Source organism: Monodelphis domestica, chromosome 4 (genome assembly GCF_027887165.1).
Source record: "Monodelphis domestica isolate mMonDom1 chromosome 4, mMonDom1.pri, whole genome shotgun sequence".
Lineage (NCBI taxonomy): Eukaryota > Metazoa > Chordata > Mammalia > Didelphimorphia > Didelphidae > Monodelphis > Monodelphis domestica.
The window spans coordinates 182,113,471-182,128,718 of record NC_077230.1 but is presented as its reverse complement, the minus strand read 5'-3'; the positions used below and the strand labels follow the sequence as shown (position 1 = coordinate 182,128,718).

Sequence of the window (15,248 nt, the reverse complement as noted above, 5' to 3'; positions counted from 1 at the left end):
GCTTGGCACAGAGTAAATGTCTAAAAAATGCTTATTGGCTGACTGACTGAATAAGTGGTAAGAGATGGCAAGAAAATGGTATAGAATCAGAATGATACTATAGCTCCCCAGAGAAAAATGAGTCATCAGTCTGAGAGTGAAAAAAACACTATTATATATGATATGGAAAAATAAAGTCAGGGTTACTTGTTTTGTAGTAACATTTCTTCTATAGGTCTCTATAGACAAAGTCTTATAAATCTGACTTTTTTAACCAACCAAAATGCTAAACGTCCATATTTACCTGGCGGGCAAGAGCTGTGGCTTTGCTCTGAGCAGATTTGACAACAATGACCTCTTGAGGAGTGTCCCAGTTCAAATATCTTTTTGAAAGAAAAAAAAAGAGGCTTATTAATTTAGGATCGTCTTTTGGTCTATTTTTACTCAAAGATGATGGATACATCCTTTTACAAGGCAGTGCTATTTAACTATGAGTGGACAACTGTTGTGAGGATCAAATGAAAGAGATATATTTTTGAAAATCCTTACTTTCTAAGTAACAAGTCTAAGACAGAAGGGCAAGGGCTAGTCAGCTGGGTTAAATGACTTGCCTAGGGTCACACAACTAGGAAATGTCTGAGGCCAGATTTGAATCCAGATTCTCCTGACTCCAGATCTGGTGCTCCACTCGCTATGCTAACTAGATGCCTCTCAAATGAAAGATCTGACTCATAGTAGGTGCCTAATCAATGTTTTCTCCCTTTCCCTCTAAGAAAAAATATTTTATTAAATATTTGTAAATCACTGGAAAGTTCTATTGGAACATGCAAAAGGGCATCTTGAAGTGTAAATGTCTCTTCTTAATAATTTATAAGTCTTGGTACTTTAAAATGTTGTGTTTGATGTGCCAGTATCAAAAATTAATAAGTAATAATTAAGATGAATAAAGCAAAGCAAGCATATATTTTTAAAATGGAAATCTTGTAAAAATCCTAAGTAAACAAATGTTGTTCTATTTCAGCATTCAAATGCATATCCATTTCAAAATGTATCTAATTTGCTTAGTTGATGGCTATAAGCAGTTGCGAGTATCATGCTGGACCACCCAAGTCAGAAGTAATCCCTTCCCCCTCTGAACTACCCTGATATTCTGTACCTCTTATTTCACTTTCACATTCTACTTTTTTACTATGATCATTGGCAAACACTCATTGATTATCCTCTTAAACTATGAAATCAATGAGGGTGGGGGTAGTTTCTTCTTATTTGTTTTTTTAATCCTCCATAGACTGTCACAATACCTTATGAATAAGATCACAGAATTAGAGCTGCAAGGATCCTCAGAGACGACTGAGCCAACTCTCTTATTTTACAGATGAGAAAATGGGCTCAAAGAGGCTAAAGGACTTGTCCAAAGTCACAGTGGTGACTGGATTTAAACCCAGGATTTCATGACTCCAAGTCCAAAAATTTATCCAGGCTGCCATTCAAGAATAAAAGGAACTACGTGAATATTTATTGATTGAATTAACAAATCAAACTTTAAGAACAAAATGGTCCTTACAAGAAATAGCCTGAAAATTGGTGTTCTACAGTCTAAGAAGTAAAGTTTATTTAAGAGACAGGTCAGGTAAACAGGGAGCTGGTGTTATAAGTACTCAAATGCCAGTTACGTGTGAGAAACATATGAAAAGGAGAGCTCAATACACTGTAAATCATAAGTCCTGGAAAGTAAGTATAAAGTACTTGCTAATAAAAACTTGGCTATGAAAGTGACTTCACAGTTTCATACCTGAATTTGCAATAAGAAGCAAGATAAACTTTCTCCAGTACTTCTCCATTATTTGCAGATATACGAAGTAGCCAGTTATGAGCAGTGAGAGCTATGAGGGATGATCTGTAATCTGATGGATTGGGCAGTATGTCCCCCTAGACAAAAAAAAAGTGAGGTGTGAAAAGTCTGAATTTTGCCATGAACAAGGAAGATGGCTTAGCAGCCAAAGAAAACAGCCAAATGCATAAGGAAAAATTCAAACCAATATGCAGCCTGGGAGAGAGGATCATTAAATGCTCAAGTATAGCAGTCCTATTCATTAGGGTAGAAGAGAGCTAAGGTTGTGTGTATATAAGGTTGCATTCATTAATAACTCCTAAAAATAGATCTGTTATAGAAATATGTCTGAAATTTGGCAATTAAGTGCCACATGGAAGAATTTATTCTACTTGTCTTCCTTCCTTGCTTTGTATGACTTCTTTTACTTCAAAACTCTTGTTACATGCCTAGGAGACAAATTATACTAATTGCTTTGCTGTTCACTCTTGGTTCTATTCTAGTCTCAATTTAAAAAAAAATGCTATCTGGGACTAAAAAACAAAAGGGGAAGGAGAGGTGGACATTCATTGTGGTGCTGGGTCCTTTTACTTGCAATAAATGACTCCATTCAATAGTTTGGTTGCTGTGCCATCTGGAAGTAGCCCCTACTTTTATTGGGTAGCTGCCACAAGGTGGAAGTCTAATGCAACAAGAAGGAGTGACAAGGAGGGAGCCTGCATTGGGTTTATCAGATAAGAACATGGTTCAAAGAGGAAAGGTTAAGGGAAATGGGAAATTTCAGATTTAGCCAGTTTCCTTAGGCTGAGAAGGAAGGCTTTGCAGTGAATAGGAAGCAGATGTAGTCATATCTTCATAAATGGATATTAAATGACTGAATTATTAAATAGATTAAATATATTGCATATATGTATGTAAATCCCCCACCCTTTTCCAGATGTTAGGAAAAGTAATAAAAAAAACACAAAAACAAAATAATCCAAGCCCTTCTTGGTTATCTATTCTATATTGAGGTTATCACTCTATACTTTAAATAATGCCTAGGTACAAATTCATTTTAAGCTATATATAAGACTATACTGGCAACTATTTCCAGTGCTTTAAATGCTAGGGAATATATTATAGGACCACAGACCAAGTCCTGGAAGGATCTTCAGACTAACCCTTACCGATTCCCTGGGTTCAAACATTTTCCCTAAGTCTAAGTGCAAATGACATTCCTAGACAGTGAAAAGCTTTAAAAGTAGAATATTATCAACAGAATGTTTCTTTTGTTTTTGTCTTTGAATCTCCATTGCTTAGTATAGTTGCTTGGCACATAGAAGGTATTTCATAAATGCTTGCTGACTGACAGTATACTTTTAGATATTTTTCCATGAAAAAGGTTCTTTCATCTCAAATAAGGGGAGAAAAAAATCACACAGAGGCAAAGTTAGAAATTGGGCAATAACCTCTTCCACTTATGTATGACTGTCCTTTATTTCAGTAGTGGTTTGTCCTGATATTGTCAAAAAATGCAATTAAAGACTGAAGAGATGGCCTTGTAACCATTAAAAAAGAACTTTAGCAGAAAAGAGCTTTATTTGGCTTTCATTCTGATACAGTATAAGTTATTTCTTGGCAAAATAAAACAAATCAAGCCATTCCTATGGTTAGAGTTGAGGTCTGATTTCATACTTTGTACCTTTGGATGTTAAGAATACAAAAAATACTGGCTTTAGAATGAAAAGATCCAGAGGGCCTAGGTTTGAGGTCTAACTATATAATCTGTTGCTAGCTGAGTGATCTTAGTCAAGTCACTTCTCTGGAACCCAGCTTCCTAGGCTTTTTCCTAAAAATAGGTTTGTTATATATATATTTTTAACATTCATTAATTTTTTTAAAGTTCCATATTATTTACCACCCTTCTCCCACTCATTGAAAAGAGAAGAAATGTGATATCAACTATACATGTGAAATCATACAAAATATATTTCCATTTTAGCCATGTTGCAAAAACAAAACAAAACAAACAAACAAAAAACCCCCAAGAAAAATAGAGTTAAAAATGTATGCTTTAATCTTCATTCAGACTTCAACAGTTCTCTCTGGAGGTGAATAGCATTTTTCATTATAGGTCCTTTGGAATTGTCTTGGATCACTGTATTGATGGGAATAACTAGATCATGCATATTTGATTATCTTATAATAGTGCTGTTGGATTGTATAGTGTTTTCCTCATTTTATTCTGCATCAGTTCATGTATGTCTTCCCAGAATTTTCTGAAATCATCCTGCTCATCATTTCTTATAGCACAATATTATTCCATTACAATCATATGCCACTACACATGGGCATCTCCATAATTTCCAAGTCTCTGCCACCACAAAAAGAGCTGCTATAAACACTTCTGTACAAATAGGTCCTTTTCCTTTGATATCTCTGAGATACAGACTTGCTAGTGGTATTGCTGGTACTAATTTAAAGCCCTTTTGATCAGTTCCAAATTGTACTCCAGGATGGTTAACTCAGTTCACAACTTTATGTACAGTACATAAATGTCCCAATTGTTCCACATCCACTCCAACATTAGTCATTTTCCTTTTCTGCAAAATTAGCCAATCTGATAAGTATGAGGTGAAACCCAGCTTTCTAGCTATCTGATAAACAAAGTTCAGACACAATCCACTGTTGCCTAGACCCAAACCCAAGTCAGAAACTTGCAGAGCTCAGACCAGGAGACCAATATTTAGACTCTGCCCTGGATCACACCACTCTGAGAACACTGAAAGCTTTCAGTGCATGATATTAAAAATGAATATAGCTTTATTTAACTGAAATTATAGAGATAGATGTCTGTATTTGGAAGAGAAAATACACATTGTGATGTGTATCATGATGGAAGAAAATAATAAAAATTTATCCTAAGGGTCAACATTTTGCTCCATTGATACTGGTTTATCCATTCAAGTGACATTGTATTTCCTCTTCAGTTGCAAAAATAAAAACTAAAGATTCATGTAAAAGAATATTCTTCTTATCAGGAAAAAAACACATTTTAAGAACATGTTCTAGTAAAGAATAAGCAATTGTATGTTGCTCTGGTTACCAAATAAAAAACAAAGAGATATATACTCAGTTGAGGGGAAAAAACTTGTCCCTAAGATCCCTGAATAACATAACACACAATATTCCAAGAAAGCAGTAAAAACCAGACCAAAATTCCCTTCATAAGTGTAGCAGAGTCTAGCCCTAACATCAAGTCTGAAGTCAAGAAAAAAATAGACAATAAAAAATAACCCTATCAGGGGCAGCTGGGTAGCTCAGTGGATTGAGAACCAGTCCTAGAGACGGGAGGTCCTAGGTTCAAATCTGGCCTCAGACACTTCCCAGCCATGTGACCCTGGGCAAGTCACTTGACCCCCATTGCCTAGCCCTTACCACTCTTCTGCCTTGGAGTAAGACAGAAGGTAAAGGTTTTAAATTAAAAAAAAAATGAAAGGAAGGTTGGACTAGATGATCTTGAAGACCCCTTCTTCCAGTGCTAACACTTTAAGATTCTATATCCACGTTGCTTTGAGCAAAGCTACATTTAAAAAATAAAACAAAACTATAAATAGTATTAATGGAGTAATAGAAAAGTTTCCAGAGTGAGCTGTTTACTGCAAAATAATTATTTTATTTTACCTTTTCTCTTGATAAAGGACTTAGATTCATATTATATGTTCATATGAAATATCATAACATTTACATAGCTATGTAATATGATGTTTCCAACAAAAAAACACTGTGTATTAATGCTGTTAAGGACAATAGATACAATAATAATTTAATTTTTTAAAAATGTTGTATAAGCAAGTTTGATATTAAAATTTTCATCTTTGAAATTTTTGTCTATCATTTACTATTTCTTCAAAGTTTTGAATATGAAAATGAATTTTGTTACAAATACTGATTAAAATGAAATTATTCATCTTTATTAATTATTAGTATCAAACTGTGGAATCAAATATTAAATTATGGAAATAATTTAAAATAAATTATCAAACTATGGAAATTTCCTAATGTTTATTATTTTGTGATGACCACACAAGGCAATCAAAAGAAATAATCACTTCTTGAATTCCTTGGATTTTCAGAAGATAATCCCCTACTGAGTTTCTCTAATCACAGATGATCTCAAATTTCCCTCCTACCTCTAACACTCTGTGATAACTGCCTTTTTGCCCCATATCAATAACAAACTCTCTTTATAGAATGAAATAATTTTTTTACATTTATTAGCAGATTCTGGGAAGACAAGTCTTACCACAGGGCATTCCCACAATAAAGCGTCCTCTATTTTTTCTGATTTAGAACACTTTGGCATCTCATAACGCTTTCTTGGCTCTGCTGCAACACTGAGGAAAAATGATAACAAATGATCATTCTTAAGAAATTCTACAGTTGATAGCTGGTTTTACCCATTCTCACTGGTTACTGAATTACCCTTTTTACAGTTCTTCATCTTCATGAAGTGCCACCTTGACCTCAAGCCACACAGAATGAATCAAAAGATTTTCTTTTTCTTCCCAAGAAATTTTCCCTGAATAATTCCAATTTAAAAATAAGTACCATTTAAATAATGGAAATATACTAGTAATGGGATGTTCAGCAGATTACTAATTCTGAGCCTCTTCTTCCACTGTAAAATGGGGGTGAAAAGTTCCTTCATCACAGGGTTGTTGTGAACATTAGATAAGATATGAAAAGAGCTTGGAAACTTTCAAATGCAATGTAAATCTGAGCTCTTCTTCAGGAGAAATTTCTCTGGGACACTATCTCATTGGACAACCAGATGCCTACTTGATTCATTTTTGTACATCCATCAACTCTAAGACTGAGAAGAACAGCACAGGATTGCAAATATGAGTGTTTCTAATGAAAAAATTTTTGTATTTATCACAACCTTTTGGCAAGAGAGCCCAAATCAGTACCATCCATTCATAATAACGAATGAAATGTTTTTAAAACTAACCCTAATCATTTTGGTAACTGCCTATTATGTGATGTGAAACACCATTAGCATTCTAAAAAAATGTTATTTCATTTATTTTTTTATTCAGGACTTCTGATTTCATTGTTAGACAAAATTGTGGGAGAGGAAATGCTAATTAGTGTTTGTCTGGAAACTATTTTGGAACTAACTATTCTGGAATAAAATCTTAAATCTTGCCAGGAGGCACACTATATCTGCCTCAAACAGAACTGGAATCCAGGCCATCTGAACTCTGAGTTGTTTTCTGTCCTGTAGTCAATGCTAACTCTCACCTACATAGTAACAGAATTTGCTGTGTTAATTTAGAATTTAGAGAGCTGAAGCAGAACAACAGATAATTTGAGATTTGAAACCTTCAAAAATTATGTTTGGTTACTAGACTTTACCTTGAACTCTTTAACCCACCCCCATTTGTTTCATATTGATACCTCACCAAGCACAAGATGGTGTTTCTCTAGAAATTCTGGGGAAGTTTAGAATCAGTATGAGCAGTGAGGTGTAATAAGTGTGAATTTTCACAAAAGAATCACCTGCTGACACAGCACCGGTAATTGTCAAAATATATTCTTCCTCTTTCATAGGCAATTGGTGATTTAGAATGAGTTGTCCAAACATTCTTGAATTTAGTGCTTTTCTGAAAGATAAAATGGATGCTGTATTTACAATTTGGTCAAGAGTTTGGTCATATTTTCTCCAAGTGATAGGGAACCAACTTCAAGTTAGCTAGCCAAATGCAAAATGTATGTTCTCTTAAGTGAAAACTTTAAGTAAAATTTCAAAACTGATCTAGCAACTGGCAAATCCTTCTCTACTAATAATTTTACATTAAAATACAGTTGCATGACTACTGTGGGTGTTAAAATTAGTTTGTAAGGTTTTTAGAGAAAGAGCATTAAAAAAATTAAAATAACATAAAAGGAACAGTGACTAGGCACACACTAAGAAATCAAACAGGCAGTTCAGTAACCAATAGTAAAGCGGAAAGCTTCCGCCTTATTTTTTTTTTGTCAGCCTTTTCAGCCATAGTTGATGGGGAGGATAAGACTGGAGACTTGCCTAAGTTCTGGTGGAAGTGGGAGTTTTCCTTTCCCAACAGAAGGGAAAAGAAAAATCTTGTGGGCACTTTGCTTGATTTTTAATTATGTTTGATCTCTATTAGTGTGCATTAATCAATCTCCTCATTTGAAGGCCCTTCAGTTCCCCTCCCTCTCTTTACGTCTTCCTGGAAAACAGCTCTTCCGGAGAATCCATTCAAAACAACCCAATTTGCTTCCTCCTCCAACTCCACCCACCCAACTCCAAGCAAAACCTATCACCTCTTCTAGGAGCTGGGGGGGAGGAGGGGCTGGGGTTGGGGAGATCTTTCTTTAGCCATCTCCGAAGAGTAAATAATTCGGATCAGAGCAAAGATCCACCACTATTCCCGAGGCCTGAAAAAGAAACATTCTATTCACTTCGAGGTAGAAAGGTGATGGACTCACAGGGAAGATTTTTTTTTCCCAAATAAAGTCAAGGTCAGAATTTGTTTTGACTATGAAGATTTGTTACAAGGACTTCCCCCCTCCCCCCAGTTTAGAGGGAGGGGATAGCCAAAAAAAAAAATTCTAGGAAAAAAGAGAAGGGGATCCTTGAAACATACAAGGGAATAGGGCAGTCAGGATGAAACACAGACAAGCAGGACAGGTTTGAAAATCACTTGATGAATATATGATGTATTTCTAAAAGAAAAGCAATGTATATAATAAGAGACCCGCAGTTTTTTGTACAATCATTTTTTCTGTTCTACGTATATGAAAAGTCCATTTTATTTGGTATTTAAATTCAAAATAAAAAATTTTAATTAAAAATTTAAAAACTGCTTTCCATTAGTCACACATTTCAAAAATATTGTTGGGGGGGGGGTGTAAAAAAATGACCGCAATTACCTGGCACACCAGCTTCCTCAGGATCCCCAAGTTTGTCCTTTGGACCATCCCTGCATCGTTAGAGAAAAAGCCCTGGGCCCTCCTGCTCAGCTGGCTGCATATGTTGGGCTTCCCGTTGGCCCGCGGACGCCCGGAGGCCGAATCCGAGCACATCTGGGGGAGTGGCAGGCCCGGGAAAAGCGCGTGGAGGTACCCCTGGGGCCGGGCGGCAGGCACGAAGACTGGGCTGGCGAGTGATCAGAGGAAAGAGCCACATCATTACCTTGTCGGGCCAGAGCCCGGGACAGAGTTGTCCCGGGCCATCCTGCTCTGACCTTTTCCAACCCTGAGAGGGAGCGGCCTTCTAATTCCTGGCTGGGAGCGAGGTGGGGAAATGGGACCTGGGACAGCGGGCAGAGGGCGGCGCGAGGGAAGAGTAGGGCCGAAGGGAAATTTGGCTGGAGAGCGACTGGGATAATCCGTGCTTGGCACTGAGGTTCAGAGCCCAGGGTTAGGTGACCCAGAGCTGGACCGGGGGCCTACACTGCAGCAGGCCTTCTAGGCGAGCGCAATGGGGGGAAAGGAAATAGACCCACTTCCAGGCGGCCCGGAGGCCCAGCGGTCTCCGGCAGAGGTAGTAGTGGGTGCTCCAAGACCCAGTTCAAGCAGCGTGCCTCCCCTCCCCCTCCTCTTCCCCTCTCGAGCACCCAGAGGAGAACAAAAAGAGGCCGCCTCTCCACCTTGGGCCTCCAAGTGCCGCTAGCTCCACGGGAAATGTAGTTTCTGACAGTTGCGGGAAATGCTTCCGGACTACCATTCCCATCAGGCTCTGTGCGCGGAGGGCGGGGTTATAAGATGTGGGGTGGAGTTGCTCCTGCCCCGGTGTAGAACCACGTGGCCCTTCCAACCTGGTCTGGCTAGGCTTGGGACCCGCGGGCCCAGGTTTAGCAGATTCTACGTTGGGGGAGGCAAGGTACGTGTCTGGACAGCTAGACAATGAAGAGAGGACTTGGTCCAGGGCTGTGTACGGGAAATGTCTTGCATTCCCTTTTGCAGACTTTTGGTCCCTGCTAATACAGCTCTCTCAGCATCCCGACCGTGAGTCCTTGCTCACTTCCTGGGTCAGGGACCGAGAGGGGCGCTGTGTCCCGGCGTCCAAGCTCCTTCTTATGCAAGAAGGGAGGGTCTTGTCTAAACCAGAAAAGCGAGCATTAAAGGTATGTTACTCCTTCCTGGGCCCCTTCACTTTTATCCACGCCCCACTCCACCCTTTAAACCAGCTTCCTCATCAATATTCAGTATTCACTAAAATTTTATTAAACAGCCTTTTGTGTGTCCACTGTGCTTTACTAGGCCATGGGTATACAAACTAATGAAAGTTTTTTTAAGCGCCTACTAAGTGCAGAACACCATTCTGGGTTCTAATTCACATTCTAAGGGAACTTGCTTTCCAGTGGAAATAACAAGTACATATAGAAACATCTACAGCATCAATATAAAGTGAATAAAAAAAGTATATACTAAGTTATTAAATTCTAGGTACTTTGGGAGAGAGGACTAAATATTTGGAGGAAACTTAAGCTGTATCCTAAATGATTTGCCCAAGGCTGCATGGGTAGAAAGTGTCAGGACTGGGATTCAAATCCTAACCCCCTCACTTAAGGTCAATGTTCTTTCCTTTACATTATGACACATGAGGTATAGAAAGATATAAACTAAAGAATTGGATGTTCAATAAAAGAGAAGTGTAAATCAAATTACTTTGAGAGAACAAAGGATAGAATCACTTTTTTTGAGGGAGAGGGAATACATTGAGGAGAGAATAGAGAAATTTGATAGAGTGAGGGTAGAAAAGAAAACCAGAAGAGAGTAAGAATAAGACTTGAGATGGGACAAAGTACTACAGACAGCTAAGGGGGTAGATTTAAGAGCTAAAGTGGTACTTTAGCCTCTACTACTAGCTCTCCCTCTTAAGACTGAAAGAAAGGAGAAAAAAGGTGAATAAAAATCCCGAAGTAAAAGTTATCGAAAGTAAAGGGGTAGGGAAAGGGGGTGGAATAAGGAGAAAAGGGTTGGAACAACCTTTATTAAAGGAATTAAGTATTGTTGCACATCAATGAGCTCTGAGCTGAGGTTAGATAGCATTAAGTCTTGGTGGATCTAGTTAGCACAGTAATCTGACTTTCCCTAGCAACGCCTGGAATCAGAGAAAGTATATCCGGATGTTACCCAGAGTTGAAGATTATCAAGGCAAAATAGCAGAAGGTCTAGGGAATGGGGAAGAAGAATGGAGTGGTAAGAATATTCACTGTTTGGAGTCAAGAAGCACTGGGTTCCAGTTCTGCCTCCTCAACTTAATAGTTGTTTGACTTTTGTAAGTGGGCAAATCATTTAATCTCAGCTTCGATTATATCTGTAAAATGGGATGGTGATACTCCTTGTCCTACCACACTCCAGAGTTGTGAGCTAGTAATTAAATAAGAACTGAGTGATTGTTCTAAGTTAATAATGGGAGAACAGACTTAAAATGACTAACTTTGGGGTCCAACCTAAAGAGGACTAGAGAGTCAGAGACTTAGAGATTATGTAGTCCAAACTCTTAATGTAATAGATGAGGAAACTGGAGGGGGGGGGGGTGAAGGGAGGTGGATAACTTGACTTGCCCTTGGTCATATGACAGGAAATGACAGAGCTAGGATTCAAAATCAGGTCCTCTTACTCCAAATTAAGCTTTCTTCCCTTGCATCATACTACCCCCTCTCAGGGCCAGGGCATAGTAGTAGGAAGACATCAATTATCAGTAGATTAATGGGATAGCCTAGGAGAATAGAGAGGGGTAGAAGTCTGTGATTTAACTCAAACAATCTGATTAGCACTTAGCACAGTAACCTGGCAAGTAGCCATTTAATAACTGTTTATTGACTGACTGCCACTCCAGTACCCCCTAAACTTTTCCTTAAGCTCTCTATTACTTCTTGAATTGAGACATTTAAAGCTCATCACCACCTTCTAACCTTTCTTTACCTTACTTCCTTTCGTCCACTCAGCAATATGGCCAAAGGAGGTAGGATAGTAACAGTAAAAAAAGTATTGACTCAAGTCAGAGGACCTGGGTTTAAATTCCCACTTTTATTCCTTACTGCTTGTATATTAGTTAAGTCTCCTTCAGTCTTGATTTTCTCATCTGTAACAGAGGATTTGTCTAGATGCTCTCTGAGGTACTTCTTGTACTAAATCTGTAATCCTGTACTTGAGATTGTCTTTACACTTCCTCATACAAGATATTCCATCTCATCTCCTTGCTTTCACACTGATTGTCCCTCATATTTGGAACATGTTCCCTCCTCATTTCTGCTTCTTAGAATCCCTAGTTTCCAGTCAGGTTTAACTCAAGTTTCATCTTCTAAATGAAGCTTTTCCTAATTTGATAATGTGTTATTGACTTCCTTTCCCCTTTATCTTATTTCACATATAATCAATCTCTCTCTCTCTCTCTCTCTCTCACTGATAATAAGGTTTGCTACTGTCATGAAATATGTCCATGGATTCTCTATAGATAAAAAACAACTCCAGATTTTGGGGTTTGTCAGTGGCATTGTGCTAATTGTATGCAGTCCTGAAAAATCGCATCTCTTCCTATATTGCATTTATAATCACTCAGAAGAGTTTGCTTTAATTATCCATAAAGGAGAAACTTAATTAGATGAAGAATGTTTGTTGTCCAGGTATGCAACTTGATCAACAATCCATAAAGTGTATCCACAGTTCATATATTTTTGATAAATTCTGCAAATAGATGAAGAAGTTGGTCCAAAATTGAATGGGAGGAGAATGGGCTGGATTGCCTTTGAGAATCTTCCAATACTTTTAATTACTCCCAAGTCTCTACTTGGAATGATGACTCATATTTTAATACCAGTATTCTTCCAGTAATATTCTGTGGTTGTAAGTTATAGAATACCATGATCTCTAAAAAGCTGAATTTGAAGGGAAAGACAGGGGGAAAAGAACAAATATTTATTAAATGCCTATTATAAAGTATAAATAGGTAGCTCAGTGGATAGAGTGCCAGGAGGCCTGGAGTTCAAATTGGTCTCGGACATTTCCTAGCTGTGTGACCCTAGGCAAATCACTTAACCTCAATTGTCTAGCTTTTATCACTCTTCTGCCTTGGAACTAATACTGAGTATTGAATCTAAGAAAGAAGGTAAGATTTTTTAAAATGCTTATTATATCCCAGACACTCTACTAAGCATTTTCAAATATTTTCTCATTTGATTGTCCCAGTAATCCTGTGAGGCAGGTGCTATTATTTTCCCCATTTTACAGTTGAAGAAACTGAGGCAGACTAAAGTTAGGTAACTTGCCCAGGGTCACAGTTAGTGGGTATCTGATGTCAGATTTCAACTCAATTTGAGGCCTAGTGCTCTATCCACTGTGCCAGGGGCAAGGAAAGCTTCATAGTATGCAGAACAAGTTATTACAAATTGCACATGAAGAATTACACAGGAGAAAGAATAAAAAATGTCATCAGAAATTTATATAATCCAGTACAAAGATGGGCTAATTAACCAATGAGTAGGCCACTTGCTTTTTATGTAATTTCAGTAGAGCTAGAAGGCATCCCCAACAGGTTACATGAACTCTAGTAGAACATATATGGGAATTTATGAATGGAATAGGTAGGCAAGAATGGGTTGCATTATGTAGTTTTGAAGGAAGTACCCACAACAGTAGGATCCATGTTGTGACTATCTGACTATGTCAGTGGTTGTCAAAAATGATGTAAAGATGGAGGAATTGGAATGGATGATAAGGAAATCTTGTCATGTTTGTTGAAGTCACTAAGGGTGATGGGAAGAGAAGATGTGGACAGGAGGACTGTGATTCAGCTACTGAAAGCATTAGGAAATGCATAGACAAACAGCCACAAATATTTTTCCATGATTACAAGAATCGTGTTCTTTCCCTAACCCTCCCCTCACTCCCTCCCATAACCGACATGCAGTTCCATTGGGTTTTACATATGTCCTTGATCAAAACCTATTTCCATATTATTGATGTTTGCATCTAGTGCTTTCTTAACCTTGCATGTAGGCAGAAAAAAAAATTATTTTTCTCCATTTGTTTGTTGACTCACCAGATTTTCCCAAGCCTTTTCCATTCCACTAGCATCATAGCAGCAAGGCTGGGAGTACAAACAATGTATAATGTCAGTGTTGTGCATTCAAGTTTCAATATGTATTAAAATTCTCACTTATTTCTTTTTAAACAGCTTAATTTTTAACTGGTTAATTTCCTTCATGTTTTGTAGTTTTGCTAATTTTTATGACCCGTTTAGTCCATGTTAACAAAAGCTCACTAGTGAGTGTGATATTTGAAAATAAGAATGTATTTTCCTATAGGAGCAATTTTTCATATAGTAGTTAAATTCTCAGACCAGGCCACAAAAACCTATTTAACCCATAATCCATTTAACCTAACGAACAACCAATACTACCCTGAATTCTGGGTCCTGAGAATAAGGGGTTTTATCCATTTTGTTTTCCAGCCTACATCTTTCTTGTCCACAAAAAATGTCATTAAGGGTTTTGTCAGATTTTTTTTTTTACATTCCTAAAATTAAGATTTACCAAAGCTACATAATGTCCTAATCTCCTAACCCTAGATTCTCAAAGGTTTTTTCCAATTGAGCAACAAGGGCTGGCAGGTTCTATCCTGTTGGAAGCTTTGAATAAGGTTCTGGAAACAAATTGAATTTGTCTTATGAGCACCAGCGTAGCCAGTGATGGAGAGGTACATCACCAGTAGACTAGTCAGCTGATAATATAATTCTTTTTGGCAATAACAATTAGGAAATAAAGAAAAATTATTAAATGGTCCTCAGTCCTGTGCTTTTGCAGTGACTGTAGCAGAGTAGTGGGGAAAGGGGGCAGAGAATGTGAAAGATCACAGAGTTTTAAGACCATCAATCTTTCTTTGATTGTTAGTCATCTAAATCTAAATCCAATGGCCAATGAATGGATGTATTGCAGAAGTTGAATCATATCAGTCAAGAAATTCTTGCTATAAATGAAACTAAGAGAAAAAAAGATGTTGCAGCTAAATGGAAGATGACTTGGGACATTAATGCATTGCTGGTAGAGTTGTGAATTGATCCAACCATTCTAGAAGGCAATTTGGAATTATGCCCAAAGGGCACTAAAAGACTGTCTGCCCTTTGATCCAGCCATAGTATTGCTGGGTTTGTACCCCAAAGAGATAATAAGGAAAAAGACTTGTACAAGAATATTCATAGCCATGCTGTTTGTGGTGGCAATCATACAATGATAGAAAAATTGAGGATACAGAGAAATATGTGGGAAAATATGATTTAGGGAGAAAAACATGAGCTAAGCCAAAAGACTTGTAGATTATACAGAAACCTCACATTTCCATGTCATGAATGAGTAAAAGGGAACCATACTTCCTTAAAAAAAAAAGGAATTTATAGGCACCAAATAATATCACAAAAAAT

At 37.6% G+C, this 15,248-nt stretch overlaps 2 protein-coding genes across 7 annotated transcripts in view; one reads left to right on the top strand and one right to left on the bottom strand.

Annotated features, from left to right (window-relative positions):
* DCAF17 (DDB1 and CUL4 associated factor 17) overlaps nt 1-8,905 on the bottom strand; it is a 33,959-nt gene extending 25,054 nt beyond the window's left edge. The window contains exons 1-5 of the mRNA XM_016433700.2: nt 8,753-8,905; nt 7,358-7,461; nt 6,099-6,189; nt 1,772-1,908; nt 284-362 (exon numbers count right to left, since the gene is read on the bottom strand). Of these exons, the coding sequence (XP_016289186.1) occupies nt 284-362; nt 1,772-1,908; nt 6,099-6,189; nt 7,358-7,461; nt 8,753-8,905 (564 nt within the window). The remainder of the gene's footprint in view (nt 1-283; nt 363-1,771; nt 1,909-6,098; nt 6,190-7,357; nt 7,462-8,752) is intronic.
* A 70-nt stretch (nt 8,906-8,975) lies between these two features.
* METTL8 (methyltransferase 8, tRNA N3-cytidine) overlaps nt 8,976-15,248 on the top strand; it is a 103,298-nt gene continuing 97,025 nt past the window's right edge. For 2 of the 6 annotated variants that reach the window (XM_056793990.1, XM_007494358.3), the window contains exon 1: nt 8,976-9,117. The gene's annotated coding sequence lies outside the window, so the exon portion shown is untranslated. Of the gene's footprint in view, nt 9,118-9,571; nt 9,949-15,248 lie in introns of those variants that run through there. The other 4 variants (XM_056793989.1, XR_001629973.2, XM_007494360.3 and 1 more) reach the window with 4 other exon arrangements.